This window comes from Dipodomys spectabilis, unplaced genomic scaffold (genome assembly GCF_019054845.1).
Source record: "Dipodomys spectabilis isolate Male_0828 unplaced genomic scaffold, ASM1905484v1 ptg000167l, whole genome shotgun sequence".
Lineage (NCBI taxonomy): Eukaryota > Metazoa > Chordata > Mammalia > Rodentia > Heteromyidae > Dipodomys > Dipodomys spectabilis.
Genome location: NW_024870844.1, coordinates 2,498,866 through 2,523,646, shown reverse-complemented (window position 1 = coordinate 2,523,646; position 24,781 = coordinate 2,498,866). Strand labels below are relative to the sequence as shown.

The following is a 24,781-nucleotide window of genomic DNA, read 5'->3' as shown; positions in this document are numbered from 1 at the left end:
CGGGCACTCCCCTGGTACCTGGCCTGACAGGCATGCACCATCATGTGCAACCATTGGTCAAGATGGAGACTTGTGACTTCGCTTGCTTAGGCTACATTTGATCTGTGATCTCCTGATCTCTATCACCAAAGTATCTAGAGTTGACAAGCTTAAGGTGCTGTGCCTGGTGCAGATGACTTTTATTAAGGAGAAGATTGATAGCAAAAGAGAAGAATCTATAATCTGGTTTCACACTGACTTCACTTTCCATGTTAACCCATCCTAATACCAATAGAAATATCTGGAATGCAACAGGACGCTTGGCTTCTGGCTTGCAGTTGAATGATCAGACATTATCGGTTACTGTTTGTTTCCCTCAGAGCTTAGCTGGTGTCTGTGGGTAAGGAGGGTATTTGTCATGACTATCTCTATCTATAGGGTTAAATTTTAAAATACCCTCTCTAATTTTTGCTGATCCACATTTAATCCTTCTCATCCTCCAAAGACCCCCTCTGGGGTCCCTTAGAGATGTAGATATTTGGCATGTGTCTTCTATAATTAAGCAGCAAAACTGAAAAAGTGCCGGTAGGATTTAGGCCATGTTTCCCACTGGGAAAATTTGCATGATGCCAGTCTGGAGAAGTGAATGTGGAAGATTATGGTATCACCCAGGAAGCTAGTAATCAACATGCTTTGACTGACCGTCTGCATTTATTTCTCAGCTTTTACCTGCATCCATAAAGAGAATGTATTCTGTTGTAACTGAAGGAGTAGGGGTAAAAAATCACACAAATGGAAACAAAACCCCTAGAAATAAGTATCCCAGGACACAGTTACATAAAACTCAAAGGTAATCATTTGAACAAGATACATTTAAAACATCTAATTTCTAGTATGTGCTAATTTAAGCACAAACAAGTTATTTTGGTTCCATAAAAGTATTGCTCTGCTATTCCACAATGACCAAGAAATGTTGTCATGGAGACATTTGTGCCAAACACTTATTCTGTCTTGTCATATTTGTGGGAAATAATAAGGGGGTTAGAGCAGTTGGATATTTTCCTTTCATTTCAATAATGAAAACAGTAACATTGTTGCTATGGCCGGTTCTGTCTGTGATCTTTGCACCATATGAATGATTAAGTAAGGGTTTTCTCAGATGACAATGCCAGACACTCTGTGGATTTTACATGCTGAACTTGGAACAAGAGAGCTAGAAGTTCACATCAAAAGTTTGAAAATAATAGCAAGAGGCCAGAAACGCATGCCCTTTTGACTATCTCCTATTGCAAAGGTTCGGCTTCTTTATTTTCCCTACTGCAATGGAAATGCTTATTCCTCTGAAAACATATTGCAAACAAGTACTTGCAAATGGGGTCTATGTTCTTCTCATCTTAATAGTTTTTAGTTTTTCCAGTGTGCACATTTTCACGCTGCACCAAACCTTTGTTTTCCTGCTCAGGGTGTCAGCACCAGCATTTTTCTTTCTGAATAATGTGCAGAATTGGTGTGTGCTGACTTGCTCATAAAGAAAAAGTATAGCCTAGCTAACAGAACTGCACTACCCAAACGCCAATGTCTTATTTTCCCGAAGGCCTTTTATCTTAGTTTGTCAGCAAAGCAGAACCTCTAACCTGACAGAGTTACATCTTTGATGGTTAATTTTGCTTGTAGTCCTTGCTGTCATGATTGGAGGAAAATATGTGAGGCCTGCAGCTAATAGGAGGAAACTTTTAGATATGGGAAGAAGCAAAGGCCATTGCAAGCCTTCTGTTATTAATTAGAATCCAGGCAGCATATTGACAAATTTCGCTTAACTGAACCCAAATGCAGGAAAACAAAAGTGGGGGGATAGGCTTATTAGTAGCTGGATTTCACCTTGGAATTGCTGTGTTCATACTTGACTTGATACTAGCAGGCTGAATTGTGGGGACAGGGATCATTTTTTTGTTGACAGCAGCTGGAAATGCGACAGCTATATTATTATAATTAGGATCAGCACCAAGTTGGATTATAATAGGGGCTTTCTTGGAGAAATGGCACAATGTCAAATATATAGTCACTAGCTAAATGAGTCTCTTGTATCCTCGACAAAAGGACAAAAGCAGTTCCAAATGAAAACACAAACAGAGAATCCTGGATGTTATATTTTCCGGGTATTACTCGGGGTCTTGTTTATCACACACCAACACTTGCTGCTTTGAAGTAACATTATCCTGCAACGTTGACACTTTTCAATTTGCCTCTCTCTCCGTAGCTTGCATTCTGCATGCATTTCCATGGAGAAACCTACTGCACTGGGCAGCTTGACTAGAAATGTTTTCTGTTGCCGAGATTAACCTCAAAGCATCCATTTTCCCCCTGATGGGGGGATCATTTGACAGATGCATTCACAAAGCCTGGCATGCATGTGTCCCCAGTGCACAGGTACAACCACAGACATGGCATCGCTGCTAGGAGAAAGATTGTACCTGATGGTACCAGATGTATAAAGTTGAAGGATGTGGATTTTGGGGAAGCCAGGCATCAGGACACTATATCCTAGGAGAGTCTGTGGTGTTTGTTTGTCTTAGCCCCAGTGGCAGTCCCTAGCCCAGTAGTCTATCTTTATAGTCACATGGGATTTGCTCAGGCTGGGAGAATGAAATTCATTCAGTAGCCTTGTACTTACTACATTAAACACGGTTTATGTTTGAACCCAGAGCCATTTCCTCCCACTGTGGAAAATGATAGAAAATACACTGTATGGTAGGCTGTGAGATTGTGTACATAGGTGTTTTCCTTTGGAAATCTTTACTGAGGAAAGATCTTAATAAGAACATGGGCATATCACTGTTTTATTGACATTTGTTCATACTTATGAGTTAATTGTGATGCCTTAATTCGTGTATTTATTATGTAATGACGAAGTTAAGCTAATTGAAATTTTATCACTTTATTAACGTGGATACGTGTTAAATTCTGTGTTCTAATTATTTTGAGATTTAAGGCATTATGGTTAATTATATACACCCTGCTATGCCACAAAACATAGGAATTTATTTTGCCTACCTAACCTTTATACAGTTATATCTACAGTGTCTTTATTTCTGTCTTTTATGGAAATGTATTATTATTAAAAACATTAGCAAAAAAGTCACCTAATTATATAAATTAAAATACTTATCACCAATGAAAATTTAAAATAGTTTTTTATTCGGTCTCAGCTGTGTGAATACATAACCTATTGTTATAAGAATGACAGAAGTTCTGAGAAATATCAAATGTCAAAACTTCTTTTCCTTCTATGTTGCATGGATCACCTTTAATTATCTCAACAAAACCATGATGTACCAGTAACTTTCTTTGTCCATACTAGTGAATCAAAGCTTAATAAAATTTACCACAAATGTGAAAGTTAGTAAAATGTGGAGATGGATTATGAAACTAATGTTCCACCACCTGGAACTACAGAGTTGACTCCATTTTTTCCCCTTTCAGTCCCCTCTACTCCCCACTTCTTTGATGATACTGGGGTTACAACTCAGGATTTTACACTTACTCAACTTGCTTGCTTGTCTGGCATACTGCCAGTTGAGCCACACTTTCAGCCCTGCTTTTTGCTGGTTACTTTAGAGATCAAATATCTTAGGCTTTACTACGGTATTGGCTTGCACCATGATCCTCTGGATCTTATCCTCCTGAGTAGCTATGGTTCCAGGTGTAAGCCACTCATCATCATCATCATCATCAGTGTTATTATTATTGAATAGTTGTACAGAGAGGTAACAGTTTGATATTTCAGGTTCTGAGTGTGGTGCATCTTGACCCATGTCAAGATCAATCCCTCCCATTTCACCCCCCTCCCATCCCTGCCCTCAAGTTCAGTTTTGACATAATTTACACCGAATGTAGTGACTGCGTTTGCTCATCCTTCCTCCCTTCTTTTGTGTCCCCCCCCTCTCATTACTCTTCCCCATAAATACATTGCAGCTTCTCGGTATTCACTCTTCTTGTAATTTCCTAAAGCCATACTGGATCTTCCCATGAAATACTGAGGTTTTCACAGTACAAATGAGCATCTTCGCTCATGAGAGGACAGAACCATGGAGCATGCAGATGGCAGAACCCTGGGCCCGTGTGCCAGTGTCAGTGCTGGCAAGGTGTGCTCTCAGGACAAGATCAGATCAACTTACAATAAGACAGAAATAGAATAATTATCGCTATTCTTGAAATAATCAAAATCCAAGAACGCATTTCTCATCTTATAATTACCCTGAAACGGTTTTTCAGGACTCTTTAGACAAGATTAATTTCCTAAAAAAAATGCTTCACTTTGCAAACAAATATGAAAGCGTCCCCTCTCCCCACCCACACCAAGTAATCAAAAAAAGAACAGTTCCTAGGAGTAGAGATGAGCTAACTTTTGTTAAAGTTTGTTACCTACCACACACACTTTTGAATGATCACTTTACATTGGGATTCCTGGAAGATTTCCAGTGGAATTGAAGTTTGTGGTCTTTTTTTTAAAGTATTCTGTGTCTTTCTGTATCTTATCATTCTGGGACAGACCTGAGGGATCTATTTTTCAAAGCTAAGGTCCAATCCAAGGCAGGGTGGTACTCAAGATTCTCATGTGATCGTTTCTGTATTAGGAACCCACATCCATCATTGCCTTTATCACTCACATTCACTCTAATGTGTATATTGTAGATTTTAGCCTGAGACTAAGGTTAAGTGATTTGCCCAAAGAGTTAGAGATAAGTGCTTTAGAAAACAATGAAATGATTCCACATTCAAAACCATTAACATGTTTCCCACTACTTTGTCAACACACACCTCTCCTACATTTCTACAATTTCTATTACAGCATGGTCCTTCAGGAAATAGTTGCACTTATTTGTTCTCCATAAATATCCCTTCATTTAAGTTTCTGTGTAGAGTGTAATTTTGGTACTGACAGAAGTTTATGACTTGTTCATTTTCCAGGGATGGGGCTTTGACTGGAAATGAATATCTATACTCATCACTGTAACTTCCTTTTGTGGCTTTGACTTTATTTCTTGATGATAGTATTGTACTTAACTTGGGGAGGTAGAATTTATTTCTGAAGCATCAGAGTAAACATACTAGACAAAAAAATAGCAGACTATACACCTCACACAAACTTTGGCCCAGTGGTGCACTCCTGTCTCTCCAGTCTGAAAGAACTCTGAAATACATGAGAATACGCTTTCTCTGAAACAGTGTCTCTATGTTCCAACGGTATGGAGCCAAGGCTCACAATTCAGGCACTCGAAGGATCCCATATTTTATTCGTAGTTGAAATTTCTAGCATTCCTTTGGATGACTAATTTTGTTCCCTATCTTTTAACATTATGTGGGCACATTTCTCCTTATTGTTCTCTTTTTGAGAAGATTTTTAACCCAAATTCTTCTTGATGCTGTAAAACAATTAAGTAACTACAGATATCAGTGTTTTCATGCGCCAATATCACCAGTGAAAGGAATTGCTATGAAAATGAGTATGAAGTCACACATACACACACACACACACACACACACACACACACATACACACACACTCAATTTATACACACTGTTTCAAGTGTGTGCAGAGTTTGTCACAAAGAGAGCATTCAGAACAATATTTCTGTAGATTTTCTGTAAAGCCTTTAAGTCATCATTCTGAGTAGAAACTCTAATTTCATCAGATTGTTTAGTGCTCAACAAATATTGTCACTTTTCCTGAATAGTAACTGCAATTCAAAACGTTCTACAAAGATTTTGACTGGCAACATCTTCAAAAATCGTGATTGGCAAAAACCTGCTTCAAGTCTGTGTACATCATTGCAGCAACGGGTATGCTGTTCAGATTCATTCTGTTCCTCCTGCAATATCGACACACCTTCCTCCATGTGCTGGGGCATTGCCTGTGGACAGTTCAGTGATCAGGACTGAGGTCACTGTCCTCACTTTGTAGTTGCCCTTGACTGAAGAGTGCTATCAGGCCCAAGAGCCATGGTCCATTCTCTAGGGTATTTCCTATCACACAGGTCTTCAATGAAGACCTGGCCCCATTAAATCATTGAGCAGCCTAGATTGAAAGCATAGCTGAGGTCCACTGTAACCATGTCAAAGACCAAGTTGTCCTGCCCAGTCTCTGATTCCTTTTCTTTCTGCACAAAGAATGATCAGGATAGATAGAGATAGAAAATAAGATATAGATAGATAGATAGATAGATATAAAGATATGGATAGATATGTAGATATACACATTTGCTATATATACATAGCAATATAGATATTTGCTACATATATATGCACATAGCAATATATACATATATGAAATATGTATATGCAATATATATGTATATATTTGATATGTGTATATAAAATTATCTTTGCCAAGAATTTATCCTTAAGAATTAATTCTAAAATATAATTGGGAAACTTTATTTTTATTCATTTATTTTTGTTGGTCATGGGGCTTGAACTCTGGGTCTGGGTACTGTCCCTCACCTCTTCAGCTCAAGGCAAGCTCTCTACCACTTGAGCCACACCACTTCTGGTTTTCTGGGTATTAATTGGAGATAGGGGTCTCAGGGATGTTCTTACCCAGGGTGATTTTGAACTGTGATCCTCAGATCTAGCTATGATTACAGGCTTGAGCCACTGATGTCTGGCTGGAAAAATTTATTTTGCTGTACTGGAGATTGGAATCAGGGCCTTGTGTTTGCTAAGCAGATGCTCAACCAGTTTAGCCCCAATCCCAGCATCATAACAAATTAGTGATTTTTAGTATCTCCTGGTGTTCTTCATTAAATTTACCAGATAATTTACCCATGCATCTATCTATAATACAAGTAGTAAATGTATGTCTGACATATACTGGGAAGGAAGACAGGTTTCATAGATTGTGGCTTTACTTGTCACTCTAGACTTTCCCAAATTCTCCTCAGATTTGCAGTTTCCAGAATGTGCCAAGGAAGCTACTTTGCCTTTACTTGTGCATGACTCATTTCTTGGAATTCCTTCTCTGCCCTTACCCTGGTGAAGCTCAACATTTCTTGAACAATTAACTGAAATGCAACCTCTCTTAGAAAATTTCTGCTTTCATCTTGTCTGTCCTGGATCATGTAGTTAATTACACTTGTTATGTATCTTGTTTACATGTGTTATGTAGCTGAATATATCTTTATATGTCTTTATCTGTTGTTTCCTTCTCTATTTTACCACCACCAAACTGTAAATGCCTTCACTGTAGAGATTTTTGTCTGAAAAAACATATTTCAATTCAGGCAAGCTCTCTGTACTCAATTGTTCCATGAATAAGTGAATATGAAAGAGAAGACTAATCTGAAAAAAAAAGATGGTTTTGATTCTATTATCCGTGGGCCTAATTACCTTAGCATGCAAATTAATTGGTGGTTCCAATCTAATTTTATATTCTGAGGAATTAAATGTGATGGGATAAAATATTCCTTTGATATTTTTTGCACAGCTTTAAAAAAAATTCAGCAGTCGACTTTTCTAGGTACGTTTACTTGTGCTTTTGCAAAACTTATGTATCACCTGCTATATGATACTATTAACCATATATTTCACATTCCTTTGATATCATTTCCCCTGCATATTCTCGAAACCCACATGAATCTAATAGGTATCTTTAAAATGAAAGCTACAAAGGAATCTTAAGTAACACAGATACAAAAGAGGCTGTCTTTATACAGCTCTCCAACCTAGCAGAACCCTTTCTTTGACAAGAATTGGGTATTGTTAAAGTTATGACAAAGCAGTTTATCTCAGTCTTTTAAAAAGACCTACACCCTTGATTTTTTTTTTCCTTCTCTCTTGATTCCCACACATGGATTTCTGTATGATAGGCTTGGCAAAATTTAGCTCTTGGCAAAAAATAACGTGTTAATTATGACTTTTTCCCCCTCTCTTTTTATTAGGTACGTCTGTCACTAATGTCACAGCTACTGACGCCGATGACCCAGTTTATGGAAACAGTGCAAAGTTGGTTTATAGCATCTTGGAAGGGCAGCCTTATTTCTCCATTGAGCCTGAAACAGGTTTGTGGCCTCAATTTTGAATTCTATTTATCAGGTTTTGGCATCAGGGAAATGCTTTTTTGGGGATTTGGATTATGGAATTTTATGGTTAAGGATTTCACTGCCAGGAGCAATAATATTCGAATGGGCACTCTGAGGAATATGGTAGCCACAACAGTCATTTGGATACTGATTAAAACAAATTATAGTACCTGGGTAAAATAACACAGATGGTCTGATGCCATTTTTCATTCTGGAATAAAGGAAGAAATGGTACTTATACACACTTAGGCACACTGAAATATCAGATTTAAAGATGAATCTAGCCACTCATTGGCCACCTGGTGCTTAACAGCAATGCTCTAAATTTCAACTTGTGTATCTATAAAATGGGTATATAACTTAACCTTTTAGTCTCATTATGGAACTGAGAAGCAAAGAATGTCCACTATGCAGGACATAGAAAATGATAGTCATTCAATACAAGTTTGATACTGTTATTTTTGTCCTAGAACCTTTATTTTATTTATTTATTTATTTGTCGGTTGTGGGCCCTGAACTCTGGGCCTGGGTGCTGTCCCTCAGCTCTTCAGTTCAAGGCTAGCACTCTAGCACTTGAGCCACAACACCACTTCCTGTTTTTTCTGCTAATGTGGTGCTGGGGAATCGAACCCAGGGCCTTATGCATGCAAGGCAAGCACTCTACCACTGAGCCACCTTCCCAGCCCTAGAGCCTTTATTTGTAAGACAGGTTTGATGCCTATCCTCTGAGCTCTTGTGAAAATATTTTTACAGCTAAAATTAAACCAAGCCAATTTTTTTAAGTCCTTCAGTACAGATTTTTTTAAAGGATGATGTAAGTTACTTAAAGAAGAGCAAAATAAGTTCCATGCCATTGACTCAAGCCTATAATTCTCTCTACTCAGGAGACTGAGTTAGAATGATTGTAGTTCAAAATCAGCTAGTGAAGAAAGTCCACTAGATTTCATCTCCAAAAGACAAATCAACAACAGCAGGAAAAAAAATCAGGAAAAAAATCAGAGCTGGAAATATGACTCAAGTGGTAGAGTATTAGAACAGCAGACAGGTTGAGCAAGCAAGATACCTTGAGTTCAAACTCTAGTACCAAACAAAAGAAAATAAGGAAGGAAGGAAAGAAGGGAAAGAAAAAAGAAAAAAAGAGAAAAAGCAAGTAACCACACATTTTTCAAAATGCTCTGGAATGAACCCCAAGTAGGGACACAAATATCTTTTTTTCTTTCTTGCTATTGTTTCTAACGTATTTATAATGTACCATGTGATTTTTAACTTCTTTGTATGTTCCTCCCCCGTGGTATAATACCTGTTTTAACTGTATTTGATGTTGGTGCCCAGCATCTTGTATATACACTTCTCTAATTCAGGGAGGGAAGGGAAAAAACAAAATGCTGAAAAAAGGATACCCATTGTTGACCCATTGTAACAATGAGATGTACCTTGAAAATGAATTTTACATCTTCGGCAGGGGGTGGAGGTGGGAGAGAAGGGATGGTAGGGGGGAAACAAAGCAGGAGGTAACAATGCTCAATAGGAAATGTATCCATTACCTTGATTATGTAACTGTAGCCCCTCTGTACAGCATTTTTACAATCAAAAACATACAAAAATACTCTGGGAAACAGCTTCATAATTTTGTTTTTCATTTTTCCCCCTTTGGTTTATCCCCTGTTGTCACTGTATTTGATTTTGGTGCTCTGTGCTTTGTATATGTGTTTTTCTGATCTGAGAAAGGGAAGGGAATAACAAAATGATGAGACAAAAGACAAAGAGGGAACCAATGCAACAATGATACCCACAATACAATATGTTGGAAATGAACTTTACTACTTGGGGTGGGAAGGTAGTGGGGGGAGGGAAAGTGAGAGAAAAATGAGGGAGGGGTAACCATGTTGGACAAGAAATGTACTCATTACCTTATGTATATAACTGTAACCTTCTGTACATCACCTTAACAATACAATTAAATTAAAAATACAATTTTATAAATGGAGAGGCATGTTTCTAATTGATTCAAAAGTATCTTAAGAAAATAAATCTGTTTGGCAGTCTAGTTTATGTCTGTGGAGTACTGTGGTAGGCATTTAAATTATTTTTAAAAAATTATTGTTAAAGCTATTATTAAGAATAATTGTTATGAAAGACAGTATCTTCTCTATCTGATACGTTTTCTATCATTCAATAGGTTTTCTTTCTATAAATTTCCAAATACAAAATTTCAACCTTTAAACACCACCTGCACATATATTAATTTTTCTTGGATCCATGAGTTTTTAGCATCATTGAGACAAATTTCCCTGACTTTCTATTAAGTCAATTATTAATTAAAATAAAATTTTAAAGCCTCTCTAGGCTTTAAAAAAATCAAAGAGTAAAATCCTCAGGCATTTAAAAGAAAAAGTACAGTTATATACAAATATGTCATATCTTAAAATTGATTTGGAAACAGGAAAACATTCTTGTAAAGTGCATTGATTAAATGGGTTATGATAATATACTCATTATCAACCAAGAGGGAAGCCTGTTTTAAAAATTGTCCCATTTGGGACCATGGATAATGATGGAGGAGTATCAGCTTGGGTAATCAACTCCTGGTTTTAAGGAAAAGAGAAATCTGGTGATATTACTATTATTTGGCCAGAGTAACAATTACAGAAATGAGAGCAAAGTGAGAACTCAAATTCCAGATTCCAAATTTCAAGGCTTCTGTGAGATTTCTTTTAATAGCTTTTGGTGTTGTTTTTTTTTTAAAATATATTTATTTATTTATCTTTTTATTTTATTTTTTTTGTCGGTCGGTCGTGAGGCTTGAACTCTGGGCCTGGGCACTGTCCCTCAACTTTTCAGCTCAAGGCCCTACCACTTGAGCCACAGCACCACTTCCTGTTTTCTGGTGGTTTATTGGCCACAAGAGTCCCTCATATTTTCCTGCCCGGGCTGGCTTTGAACCGTGATCCTCAGATCTCAGCCTCCTGAGTAGCTAGATTACATAAATTTATTTTTTAATTTTATTGAAAAGGTGATGTACAGGTGGGTTAGAATTACATAAGTAAGTTTGTGAGTACATTTCTTGTGGAACTTGTTACCACCTCCCTCATTTTTCTCCCACTTTCCCTCCCCCCCCACCCTGCACCCCACTGTACAGATCATTTCCAACATATTGTCTTGTGAGTATCACTGTTGCATTGGATCCCCCTTTGACCTTTGTTTTACCAAGTTGTTTCCCTTCCCTTCCTTAATCAGATAAATGTATATACTATTCATGGGGAGGGAATACAAAAGAAACAAGAAATCATATAGTACCTTAAAAACTACAACAACAAGGAAAAACCTCTTGTGTCCATGTCTTGGCTATGTTCATATAACCATATAACCATATGGATATATGACCATCTGACCATTGGGTTTTGAATGTAGAGCTTTGCACTATTTGCTCAGTTCATGTTTGACTATAAGAATCTTTACCTCTAACCAGTTCCTCCCAACTCCAGCTCCCTGGATTATTTTGGAGATAAAGTCCACAGAAATTCTCTGTCCAGGGTGCCCTTAAACCATGACCTTCCATGTATCAGCCACTTAGGTAATTAGGATTAGTAGTATGAGCCAACAACACTTAGCTTGAACTTCACTTTTCATAAGCAATAATACTAACTTATATAAAGCAAGAATATGTTAACTGCCTGAGTAGAGTTGAATAGGTATCTCTTTTTGTTTCTTGATTTGTTCATGTGGGTCTTTCTGCTTGTCATTCCCATTATGAAACAGATATTAAGCCAGCAAATATCCATTGAGTATTCAGTATGTGCAGGCACTGAATTAAACATAGGGAGGGAAAAAAATTACAAAAACTAGTCTCAGCTTGCAAGTGTCTCACAATCTATTTTGGAAGACGGAATTTTTTCCAACATAAATAAAGGAAATATGGTGATGTTCTTTAAATAATTTATATTTTAAGAATAAATTACTGTGAGGTATGGATAACGAAGGCTCTCTTCTAATTTAAAAGCCTCTTTGATATATATTGCTGTTTGCTTAATTAAACACTGTCAGCAACAGTTTGTATTTACATTTTACCCAGGATAGTGAGTGTCTGTCTTAACACACAGAAATTTTAACTTCATCATTTTCAGTTTGACATATCTAAAATTATCTGACTTATATTTTAGAAACTTTACTCTGGTGCTATCATAGATAATATTATGGCTGATAACTTGAGAGATATGATACTTGAACAGCCTACATTGTAGCTGCTTAGTAAGTGAAAGAGGTTGAAATTTCAATGTGAATAGTTACAATGCAGTTGAAAATAGGGGTGAAATTCAATAAGCAATAAAATACCAAAGGAGGAGGCAACAACACTTGCTAAGAAATGTACTCATTACCTTGCCCATGTAATTGTAACCCCTCTGTCCGGTATTTTCACAATATAAATAAATAAATAAAGTATAACACATAACTGAAACATGCAAAATGTAAATGTTTCGTGCAAATACCTTCATAATTACACTTGAGTATGTTCTAGGGAAAGAAATAATGGCTAGTTGTTCTTATGTAATCTAAATTTGGCTCTGTCTTTGAGGCCCCTTCTCTCCTTGTAAAAACACACTGCTTTGAGACTGATATGAAATATGTCTCTGGGTGTGTGGAGAGAGAAAATGAGACATAGAGAGTGGAGGAGGGAGGGTTTTAAAGCTGTACAGAGCAGATGAAAATTGTTTTAAGTTTTAAAACTTTGCAATACAAATTTGGACAGAGAGCCTTGGACATTTGAAATCTTAGTTTTATGTACAGATGGGAATGAAATATCTTTTGGAATGACCAAAAGATGTGTATAAGCTGAGGACCTAGGAAAATAGATGAGATGCTGAGATAGCAAGGAATATAAGTGGTGTATTGGCAGTTTATGACTGAAAAAATAAAGGAAGCAGGAAGCAAGCTTGGCCAAAAAATTCTTTATATCAGATGCAAATCTGTTTCCTACACAAGGAAAGAGGACAAGAAGATAAGATAAGCCAAGGCATATCTGACAACATTTTGGCACCACCCCTGGAGATCCTAGAGCCCTGATTACTCTAAGGAGTCTCATGCTGTGCATAATAATGTCTAGCCTCAAAATTATTCCTCTGCTTTGTCCTGGAGTGAGATAGACTGGGTATGAGTATGATCTCAACTGGGAAGTTCCTCCTTAGTTGTAAATCCAAGCCATGGGCCTTTGTTTGTGTTGAAACAAAAGATATTACAACGTATTACTTTACCATATAGGAGAATGGGACATGATGAAAACCAAAAACATTCAGAATGAATATTTGATTACTTTTAAGTGCATGTTATGCATCACAAATATGAAGAACATTCACTAATTTTTGCCCCGGGCAGCATAAAGTGAATTTCATGAATGAATAGACACTTAGCATACAAAGTCAATATACCTTAGGAAAAGTCCCTAGCAAGATGATTCTCTACATGATTGGTTCATCCATGACATCACTGGGTAGCATCCATACCATCACTGGATCAGAGGAAGTTAACTGAAAAGCGTTAGATGGTACAACGTATGTGAGACTATGATCCCCTTCCAGTTACCCAATGCAATCACATTCATGATCTTTACAGAGATTATTGCCCATTGATTAGACAATTTTTTTTGCTTTTTTGGTATATTATTTTTATTGTAAAGATACTATACAGAGGGGTTACAGTACATGAGTAAGGTAATGAGTACATTTCCTATCAAGCACTGTTACCTCCTTCTTTGTTTTTCCCCAACCATCCCTTCCCTCCCCACCTCCCCAACTCATCCCTCCTGCCAAGGTTTTAAAGTTTGTTTTCAACATAGTGTCTTGTACATCTCATTGTTACACTAGGTCAACCTGTATCCTTATTTCAACACTTTGTTATTTCCCTTCTCCTCCCCAAATTAGAAAAATGTATATACAAGATGCAGGGCACAGGAATCAAATACAGTGAAAACAGGGGTTATACCATGGGGGAAGAACATACAAAAGAAACAAAAAAAACAAATTACAAACAACAGCAAGAAAGATAAAACCTCTTGTGTTCCTATCATGGCGTTCATTTCACTTAGAATCATTTTATACGGTCATATGTACATAGCTTTTGAGCTTTTCTGCTTGCCCTAGTCATATACTAGTAATTGCAAATAAGGGAAACCATGGGACCTATGTTTCTTTGGGCCTGGCTTACATCACTTAATGTAACTTTTTCCAAGTCTTTCCATTTCCTACCAATAGGGTGGTATCTTTCTGATGGAGGCATAGAATTCCACTATATATATATATATATATATATATATATATATATATATATATATATATATGTATATATATATACATATATGTGTGTGTGTGTGTGTGTGTGTGTGTGTGTGTGTGTGTGTGTGTGTGTATACCTACATACAACATCTTCTTGATCCATTCATCTACTGAGGGGCATCTGGGTATGGTAAATAATGCTACTGGTAGCTTTGTGATCGTTTGGGTAAATGCCCAAAAGTGGGATTGCTGGGTCACAGGGAAGCTCTCTGTATAGTCTTTTGAGGAAGCTCCATACTGTGATTTGGCAATTCTTGAGCTAGGCTATATTCTTGTCTTTATTGTTATTGTGAATGTGATATACAAAGGGTTTACAGTTAAATAACTCAGATAAGAGTACATTTGCTTTTGAACAATGTCACCCCTTCCATCACTCTCTCCCAGTTTTTCCCTCCTATTTCAACCTACCATTTGTAGAGTTCCTTTTCAACATAGTGTCTAGTGATTATCACTGCTGCATTTGTTCACCCTTCATCAAAGCATTTCAGTGCCCTTTTCTTTTCCCTCCCAAAGACAACCACTCTAGAAAGCAGTATGGAGGTGCCTCAAAAAAAAATTAAACATAGATCTTCCCTATGACCCAGCAAACAATTCCACTCCTGAGCATTTATCCAACAGAACACAAACAAAGCCACACTAAAGCTACCAGCACAACCATATTTATAGCAGCATTGTTTAACCATTGAATATTTTCAATAAGGAGAAAGAAATTGAAAATAAGAAACAACAAACTTTTGCATATTTTGTTTGTTTGATTATTTGTTTCCTCTCAAGAGTGCCAAGAGCAGAACTCTTGACTTTTGTTCATATATATTCTGCTATTGCCTTATTGATTATATTCCCACTTTATGGAATTAGGTTCTGTTGTCATGGTACTCTTTTGCCTTAGGGAGAGCTCCTGCTCTTGTTTGGGGAATCATCTATAAACTGTAGTATAGACTAAGTATGACAATGCAATGTGCACTATCTTAAGTGTGCAGGCCACCCAACACTGTTCTTGTGTTTTACAAAGAAGTCTTGAAAGAAGCACTGGTGACTCATGCCTATAATTCCAGCCACTCAGGAGGCTGAGATAACCATCAACCTTGTTCACATTCACCTCTAGCTCATGTGGGAAGACAGATAGGAATAATACATAGAAGATAGAAATAATAGAAACAAAGAAGGAGCAACTGTTACTATAATCCAATGGAGGAGATATTACTGTTAGTAATAATATTAATAACATCACAGTGAAAAAGTAAAAGCATTTTATTCATTTAGTGTTCAGGCTTGGCAGCACTGAATCAGATTGCTGAAGAGAGAATTTGTCATCAACCTGCACATGACAGAACTGTGTTTCACCATGTACAAGAACCTTCCCCATTCATGCTTGTAGTTAAAATTCTCTCCCGAATTTTAACATGGGCGTAAAAACAGCAAACAGCTCCTTCATCTATGGAGAACTTAATATATCCTTGACGCAGTGTTAGATCTATTTGCATGCATCGTGAAATATATACAGTATTTGCAGGAAGGTGTCAAAGTCATCTTAGTTTCCTGAGGAAAGGGCAGAGTCTGACTTGATATACGTCTTTCCCAAGGGGCTGAAGGCAGGATTCAAAGTGAAACTCTCTGATACTACAACCTAATTTTTTTGACATTCTCTTGTACCCCTACTTGACTTCCAAACAGCTTCGTTCACGCCAGGTGATGTGACTGGTTTGGAAAGGGACTTATCCACCTTGGAAGGAGGCCCAGGAATCCTTGATTCACAGGCCTAGGAGGCAGTGTAGTGTCAAACAAAGATGTGAAGCAGTAGTAATTGTAAAATGAGACGTCAGTTTTGTGAATAGCATTTATTATGGTGCTTCAAAAGGTTGAAAATAGCTTATTTGCAGTCCAAAATTGCTTGCTGCTTTTTTTTTCCTTCCGACCACCCCAGTACCATATGTTTGCCTGTAACATTTTGGGCTCAGACCGGGAGAAATGTGGCATTTATTTTAAAAGCTCTAATTTGAGGACAGCAGTGAGAAAATAGTTGCAGTCCATCCTAAGTGATTGAAGATGGAAAGCCTAAATGAAATGCAAGGCAAGTGAATAATAAATGCTTAATTTTTCTAAGGAAACCAGGGCAAAGTTTCTGGACAGTCCATACTTTGCTTCAGGCAAAGGAGAGTATGAAAAATGACCTGCTTAAAAATAAACTAACTTAATTCATTGACCCTTGTTTTTTGTTTTTGAAACTCAGACTATCTTTCTTCATTGGATACAAATAGCATTTGTCTCAGTGGAACCTCTAAAAGAAAAAGAAAAAAAAAAGAAGAAGCTAAAGAAAAAAAAATATGTTCCTAGGGAATAAGAAAAAAAATCCATGTAATGAATGGTTCTCTTTTAGAAAAATCAGATAATGCATGGAGTCTTCATGAATGCTTTCACCCTACTGAGTAATTTTTATGTGATAGATTGCAAACACACAAGTTCTTTTTTTAATCTGGATTGCATAGATTATCATTTCCACTGCAAACTGGTCTAATGGATTTGCTGAGCACAGCCCTCTGAGGAGTTTTCTGATAAATTCAGATGGAACAACAATGCAGTGTTAGGTGATATGTCATCATATTTCTCATTAATTGGTTTCTAGTTACCATCTACAGTCTAAGTCAGGATCTGACCACTAGGGATGAAATATGATGCACAATACAGCCTGAATCTACATCAAATTTTATCAAATATAATTAGAAAGTATTAAATTACTGTAGTATTTATGGTATGTAACATACATACATATGTATGACCTAGGGCTCATGAAACTAAGTATGAAGGGGTTGCAAATAAAGCAAATATATATAGCAACAGTAAACCAGGAAAATCTTATTAAAATTTTTCATCCCAGAGGATGCATACAGAGGAATTGATTACAGTTTAACACAGTAAGGGCTGGAGTTAGGGAAAGGGTTAAATGAAGCCTTACAATACAAAGAAACTAGTCAGGCATGATGGCTCACCCCTGTAATCCCATCATTTGGGAGGATCATGAATTCAAGGAGACCTCATCTTATAAAAGCAACAGCTAGGTGTTTGGCTCAGTCTCATAGTGTGTGCCTAGTATACACAAGACTTGGAGTTCGATGCTTTTCACTATTAAAGACAGTAAGTGCTATATAGTCAGGGTAGGAGATAATGATGAGGATTCTATTGTGAAATTAAATCATTTCTCTTTCTCAGCTGAATGGGAAAATTTTCACTGGAAGAGATATTTTTTCTATGTATAATCTAGAATTTAAATATTGATACATCTCTATCCATTTCTGTGTATGGTATGTAACATACATACATATGTATGACCTAGGGCTCATGAAACTAAGCATGAAGGGGTTGCAAATAAAGCAAATATATATATAGCAACAGTAAACCAGGAAAATCTTATTAAAATTATTTGGGTGAATGCTTCTCCTTTTCTGACAAAACAGTCATTTTTGAAAAAAAAATAGTCATTTTTTAATTAACACATATCAACTACTTAATTATTAATTATTTCCATATATGTGTATAGCATCCAATGATTAAAATCAATTTTTAATGGCACAGGCAATAATATTCCCAACTATTCATAGTACTGAAAAAAATGTACTCTAACCCTTTGTCTTTTGATTTTATACCCATTAAAAAATACCTTCACTATTATCAGCTCTGCATTTTATGCTTACAGTGCGTGAGAGAAAATATGATACTTTCATTAGGTTTTGTGATAGACCATTTCCACATCGTGCAACTCAATGCTTTTACATAAGGGGCATTGGCTTACCGTTGCTTGGGATGGTTACATCGTAGTGAGGAGACAGCCCACTGTTGGTCAAGAGAGGAGGTACCACATCTATTGTACAGCAGACTCACACTTAGATATCACACACCAACTTCAGATTAATCCAAGAGATGAATGGCCAGTAGTGGAGAAAGGGTAGGTCTTGCTTGTTCTGTAAGAGATGGAGTCTCTTCTAAGCTTCCTGGGAGAAGAATAGGATAATTGGACACAAAGCCAAAAGACAGGCGACTTTGGGAGGAAGCCAAACAGTGTTTTCCTTTACCTGTGGGGATATCCTCCGAATGCATTCTTCTTCCAGTTTCCATTATTTTTAAGCAGTAGAGGGCATTTATTTCTATAGCTTTGTAAGAAAGAAAACAGAGAGGCATCCCACTGAAACATAATACACTCATATATGTTTAGAGTGGCTGAAGAGAAGTTAAGACAATGTGATTCTGTGTGAATTTTGGAATTGAATATGGAGGAATTTGCCATGTGTCCTTTACATTTCAGGTATAAGAACACGGAAGAAATGTAGGAAGCAATAACATGGTGCTTATATATCTGTGTTTGTTTAACTCATTTACTAGGAAACGTAGTTAATTTATAAAGCATCAAATGAAACATGAAAGTCCTTCAGGTTAAATGATACATCCATGATGAGACAGGTAGAAAATCCATTTCATATACAGATAACAGTAAATATTTGTCAGACAAAGTGAGAAAAGAATGAATTAATAAGTACTTAATGAGAGTCTAAAGTGATTAATTTTACATGTTCCCAAATTTGTACATCATGATATTGATTAAAATGTTTAAGCCTAATGATAGTGAAGAAGAGAATAAAATTCAATTTTAAATTTCGAATAGCTTTGTACTCAATATGTTCACTCCTCCCTTCTGCAAGTACTTTTTCTAGTTTTGCTGACAGTTAAATCTTTGTATGTTCCTGTTCAGTATTTCACAGGGGAGATAAAATAAGTTGTATACGATTATATTATTATTTTATTCACATATTAATTGTTTCATAAAGAATTAAAATAACCAGCCACTTTAAGCACAAGCAACAATGAACTACACATGGCTGAAACTTGTCTACTTTGCACAAACTAGTTTTAAATTCAGAGGGAATTGTTCTGTGTAGATGCCATTTGTATTTAGAATTAACACCCAATCAAAGTAGCCATGCTTAACAACAATCCTTTTGTCAATTTTACAAAGTCCTATATTTAAAATTATTTCCTTTGTGGGATAACTTCACTCAGACTGTGAAGCATTATGTATTGAAGAAAAGTGTGTGTAAAGATGCTGAATGTTTTATGTTTTACCATAGACTTATGGAGTTATTTTTCAATAGTTAGAAATGTTCCATTTTCACTCCACCAATTATACCAAACTATATTAAACTAAATGTAGCATAATCTATTTTGAGATAAAATCATTTTCTATACCATCTGAAAATAGACCGGGAGAAATAGGAATTGTCTTATTTACATCTCTTTTAAACTTTAAATTTACACCTTGAAAACTAGGGATTGTCAAGTTTTCCCTAAAATAAACTGAACACCAACTACTAGAAGAAAGAAGAAAATCAAAGTGTCTGTGTTGCACATAGTCTTATTTCAAACAAAGCTCAGCCTCACAATGCTCACTCTTTCAGAGAGAAAGGACTCTAGTGTGACTTAGATTTCAGTGAGACACAAGCAGGGTGTGTGAAATCTTAAGTGTGAACTTCAGAGAGAGAATTAGGTTTAAGTTCTGTCTCAACTTTCCCTCTGTTTTCTGTTCTTGACCAAGATAATGTCGTTTATGGTCTTAAGGGTTTTAATTTCTTTACCCAAATTAGGGAATGATCATGGCTAAGTTTCAGAGCCCTTATAGCATTCAAATGAAAGTGTGTACAGTACCAAACAGATCTTTCTTTCAACTCCTTGAGGTCTATTTTTTACCATTTTCATTCTAACATGCATTTCAACATTTAACCTTTAATTTTAACATTTTTATTGAAAAACATGAACAGTTCTAACCACACCCTTAGATTCTATCTTTCGTTGTTTGGGTTTGTTTGTTTGTTTCAATAGTGGTTCTATGGAAGTGGAAACAAATACTGATAAGAAGTAAGCCAGATCTAGAGAAAAAAAGGCTGTATGTTTCCCTGTTTGCAGTAGATAGAATGCAAGTGGTTACAAATGAATTAACTGAAGCATAAAAGACTGCATGGAGAGTTCAAACAGTGTAATGTTTTAGAAAGAAGAGGTCAAAACCCAAGAAAATCAACACCAGGCAATGGGTACATCCAAGTTGGGGGAGGGATGGGAGCAAGGGGAAAGAGGTAGATAATGAAGAGAAGACAGGGCAAGGGTAGTTCAAAGCTGGTGAGCATGTTGAAGGGATGACCCTCATCAAGATGTCTTGTGTTCATAAACTGCTTTGTCAAATGGCATCTCCTTTGTACAACTACTTAAAGATAATAAAAATAATTTTATAAAGGAAAAAAATTACTGGTAAGAGATGATTGACTTCAAAATTGATTAAGCTGCAAGCTGAGTGTTGGTCATGCTTTATACACAAAAGAAAACACACCCTATTGTCTTGAAAGGACAGCCCTGGAGTACAGTATTACATAGCTTCACATTCAGACACGGTGCTACTTGAGCAGAAAGTGACATTTCAGACTTGTCCCTGTCCCCTTCCATGGTAATAAGTCCTGATTCGGCATACTTGCTGTGCACTTGTACAATGACAAAGGGATGTCTTTTACACAGACTGCCAACACCTGTCTCTGAGCCAATTTGCCTTATTTGATTTTTTTTTTTTTGATGCAGCCATTTCGGTACATGTTAAGGTGCTGAACCTTCACATGTGCAAATATTTATGGCACAGTCAGAATAAGCACAACAATGTTTGATCAGAAGGTATGTAGATTGTTTCACAGATGTACATCAACTAGAAGACATGGCTTTCTGGTAAGTGGGGCCATAAACTGCTCAGGCTCCCCAAGTGATTTCTAGCCACAGTTGTCCATTTAGAAAGTGAGGAAGCAAAGATAGCCATACTCCTCCTTGCATCTTTAGAAGATGTCTGCAAATAGGTATTGCTTTTTTTTTGTCAGTCATGGGGCTTGAACTCTGGGCCTAGAAGCTGTTCCTCAGCTCTTCAGCTCAAGGCGAGTACTCTACCACTTGAACCACAGCACCACGTCCAGTTTCCTGGAGGTTAATTGGAGATAAGAGACTCACAGACTTTCCTGCCCAGGCACTTTGAGCCGCGATCCTCAGATCATAGCCTCCTGACTAGCTACAATTACAGGTGTGAGCCACCAGCTCCCAGCCTTGTTTTTATTTTGATATGGACTTTGTGTCTGAGTCTTATTTGTGTGGCTCTAACAGTTCCACAGATTGGGTACTTCCTTTTTTTTTTTTTTCTTTTTTTTTTGGAGGGGATCCGATCGTTTGGCCTGAACTCTGGGCCTGGGCGCTGTCCTTCAGCTCTTCAGCTCAAGGCTAGCACTCTACCACTTGAGCCACAGCGCCACTTCCGGCTTTTTACTTTTTGCTTATGTGGTGCTGAGGAATCGAACCCAGGGCCTCGAGCATGCAAGGCAAGCGCTCCACCACTGAGCCACCTTCCCAGCCCACGATTGGGTACTTTCAAAGGAGCAGTAATTTTGTTTCTCACCTTTCAGAAGGCTGGAAAGTCTAAGATCAAGGCACTGGCATGTAGCAAGAGGCTTGCTATTGTATCACTAGGCATCACATAGCAAAAAAGCAAAGGTAGACGAGAATGAGAGATGGATAGGAGTCAAATGTGTCCTTATTTAAAGAAATACACTCCTGTAATAACAGCAATAATTCATTCATGAGGCACCCAAAGCCCTCAAGGTTAATCATTTCTTAAAGGTCTCACCTCTTAATATTGCTGCAATAGCAATTAAGTTTCAACATGAATTTTAGAGAGAATAAACATTCAAGCTATAGTAATTTCTCTCCGTTTCATAGAGGATAAATGATATTCATGTAGTGTCATTGAGAATATTAAAATGTGTAGAGACTGTTTTATGCCAAGAGCTATTTTAGGGGCTGAGTAAACACCAATAAAGTAGGAAAACCAAATTGTGTATTGTCTTTCTGCTCCCACTCGAAAAGAATGAGTACAGAGACATTGGTGTTTGGGTAAAAGGAGATAGGAGTACCAGCAAAGTGTGGGTTTTCTGTTGTGATGGCTGCTTAAAGGAGGAAGAAAAATAAGTCCAGTACTGTTTCCACAAATGAAGAAGGATAAAAGAGATCATGTGACATGCGGATGGTCAGATGGTCTGTGGCATTCATCTGGGATGGACTAACTGGTGAGAATAATGTTGAATTTAATCTCTATTGAATACAATAATGGAAATCACTTGCATGTGGTATTGAGAGTATTCGTGAATGTGTTAGGGAGGAAAGCAAGGTATTAATTATATATTTTGGACTGGGAAAACTTGGAGCAGAAATACTTTTATAGCAAAAGGATACATCTCCAGACCTCAGAAATCCAATTTTGACAGAGTGGGACAAGCAAGATAGATGGGAAAGTAAGAAGAAAAGTACATATAGAAGAGGATCGTGTGATAAGGGTTTGGATGGAGTGATACAAGATAGGATAGTGATTAAACGAGGAATACGTAAGTTTGCATTTTAACATCTGCATCAGTATTTGGATCATGGGCTATCCCAGACCAGAGATCTAGACTCCTTTTTATTTACAAGTTCATCCATTAGCTCGGTGCTCGTCCCACTAACAGTAACTGTTCCAACAGTCATGAACCTCAGATCAATGATCCTGCCTTAAGCAGAGGTGAAGAACTAAAGGAAACTGGGGAGATGGACATGGATCATGCTCTTGCCCTGTTGAAGATGTCTAAGAAATGAGAGATAAGAGAGCCTAGCACATCGATGCAAAGCTGTACCCTCAATGGTTTTTGGATGTGGAGAGGATCTAGATTGAGGCCAAAGTAGGCAAAAAGTTTGCAACGAAAAGTGGTATGTGCCTATAGTCCTATATATGAGGGAGAAGGATTATGGTCTCAACTTGGCCCAGATGGACACATAAGACTATCAGAAAAATAACAAAAGCAAGAATGAGCTAGAGAGATAGAGTGCCTTGCAAATATGAGGCCCTGAGTTCAAACCTCTGTACTACCAAATAATCAGAGAAAGAAATGAATGCTAAGTTTTGAGATTTGCTACCACAAGGGAAAAAATAATCTAAGGAAAAAGGGTTGATTTAACAATCACATTTCTGAATCCTTCCCACAGGCTTTCTCTGTAATTAAATCCCCTCATACGAGAAATGTTCTCCTGGAATTCCCTTGTTAAACCAGATCATTTGCATATATGAAGAAGTGAGGCTCATGAAACTCTCTTCGAGACTAAAAATACCAAACAACATCAGTAAAGCACACTTCAAACACATCAACTGATCAGACAATCAGCTATGTAAAGAATGATCGATAGGTTTAATCATTATTACCCCTTGTCGTTGGGCAAGAAGTGGTAACAACTAATAGGGAATGGGTCAGGAGACAGGTAACAGCGTTGGTAATTATTATCCCAGTCTTATCTCTCTGTTGCTATATTCTAGGGGCTCTCAGAAAATAGATGTTTCCTAGCAAGTCTGAATGAAGAAACATACACCAGTTCAAACTGAGAACTGTTGGAAATAGAGTTAGTAGAAAATTCTGGGCTCTAGCATCCAGTACTTAGCAATGTAACTTTGAGTAGATAATTTATTATGCTGAACTCCAAAGAGTAGAAAAAATGTATTGTTCAAGAAGCCCCATACCTATTTCCTCAATCATCATTAAAGACTAGTGTGCCCAACATCCCAGAGAGAGGAAGCCATTGTCCTCTCCAAACCGAAACATCATATTTGGAGACACACTCACACCTCTGTCACAGTGCAATTTTGCTTGCTCTGTTGTCTATTTGGTTTCTTGAGTGGTACTCCATGCAGAAATACGCAAGGTGAAATTACACATGCCAAGTGGTGAATCAAAACCTAAACAACAACAACAACAACAACAAAAGCCCACAAACAGAGAACACTGAGACTCTAAGAACTACAAATGACCGACAGTTTGAAAGAACTTCATCTTCTATTTCCTATGGGCCTCTCTGCAGCTGAAAGTCTTATTCAGGTCCTTGAGCATAACAAACAGGATTTAGTGATTATCTATTGAATAGAACTTAAAGGACTAGGCATTTAAAGGAGACTGAAGTTCAATATCCATTCACCCAGGAACAAATCTGGATTTCCACAATGTGTACTTGCAGTTTACTCTATGGAAAGATGAGTAAGGAAAGTGTTAATGAGAGAGGAAAAGTTGATGACTTTAAAATCACATGCCTAAGACAAGAGAGATTCAAACAATTTGGAACAACCCAGAGATGGGAAAGTAAAACGTACATATTTATTACAATTTTAAATTTTAATAGGAAGAGTAAAAAGCATCCACCATTCAATGTGTTTGAAGAAGCAGAGCTCAGATGGCTGTTGACAGCTACCACTAAGAGAACAATACATCTATAAAAACCTGCACTTATGCTCTGTGTGGTGACTCTATTAATAAAATAATC

General features: G+C 37.1%; 1 protein-coding gene across 1 annotated transcript in view; it reads left to right on the top strand.

Annotated features, from left to right (window-relative positions):
• The window catches only part of Cdh8 (cadherin 8), a 346,195-nt gene that overhangs the window by 165,806 nt on the left and 155,608 nt on the right, over window positions 1-24,781 (top strand). The window contains exon 4 of the mRNA XM_042693465.1: window positions 7,917-8,036. Coding sequence (XP_042549399.1) covers window positions 7,917-8,036 — 120 coding nt within the window. The remainder of the gene's footprint in view (window positions 1-7,916; window positions 8,037-24,781) is intronic.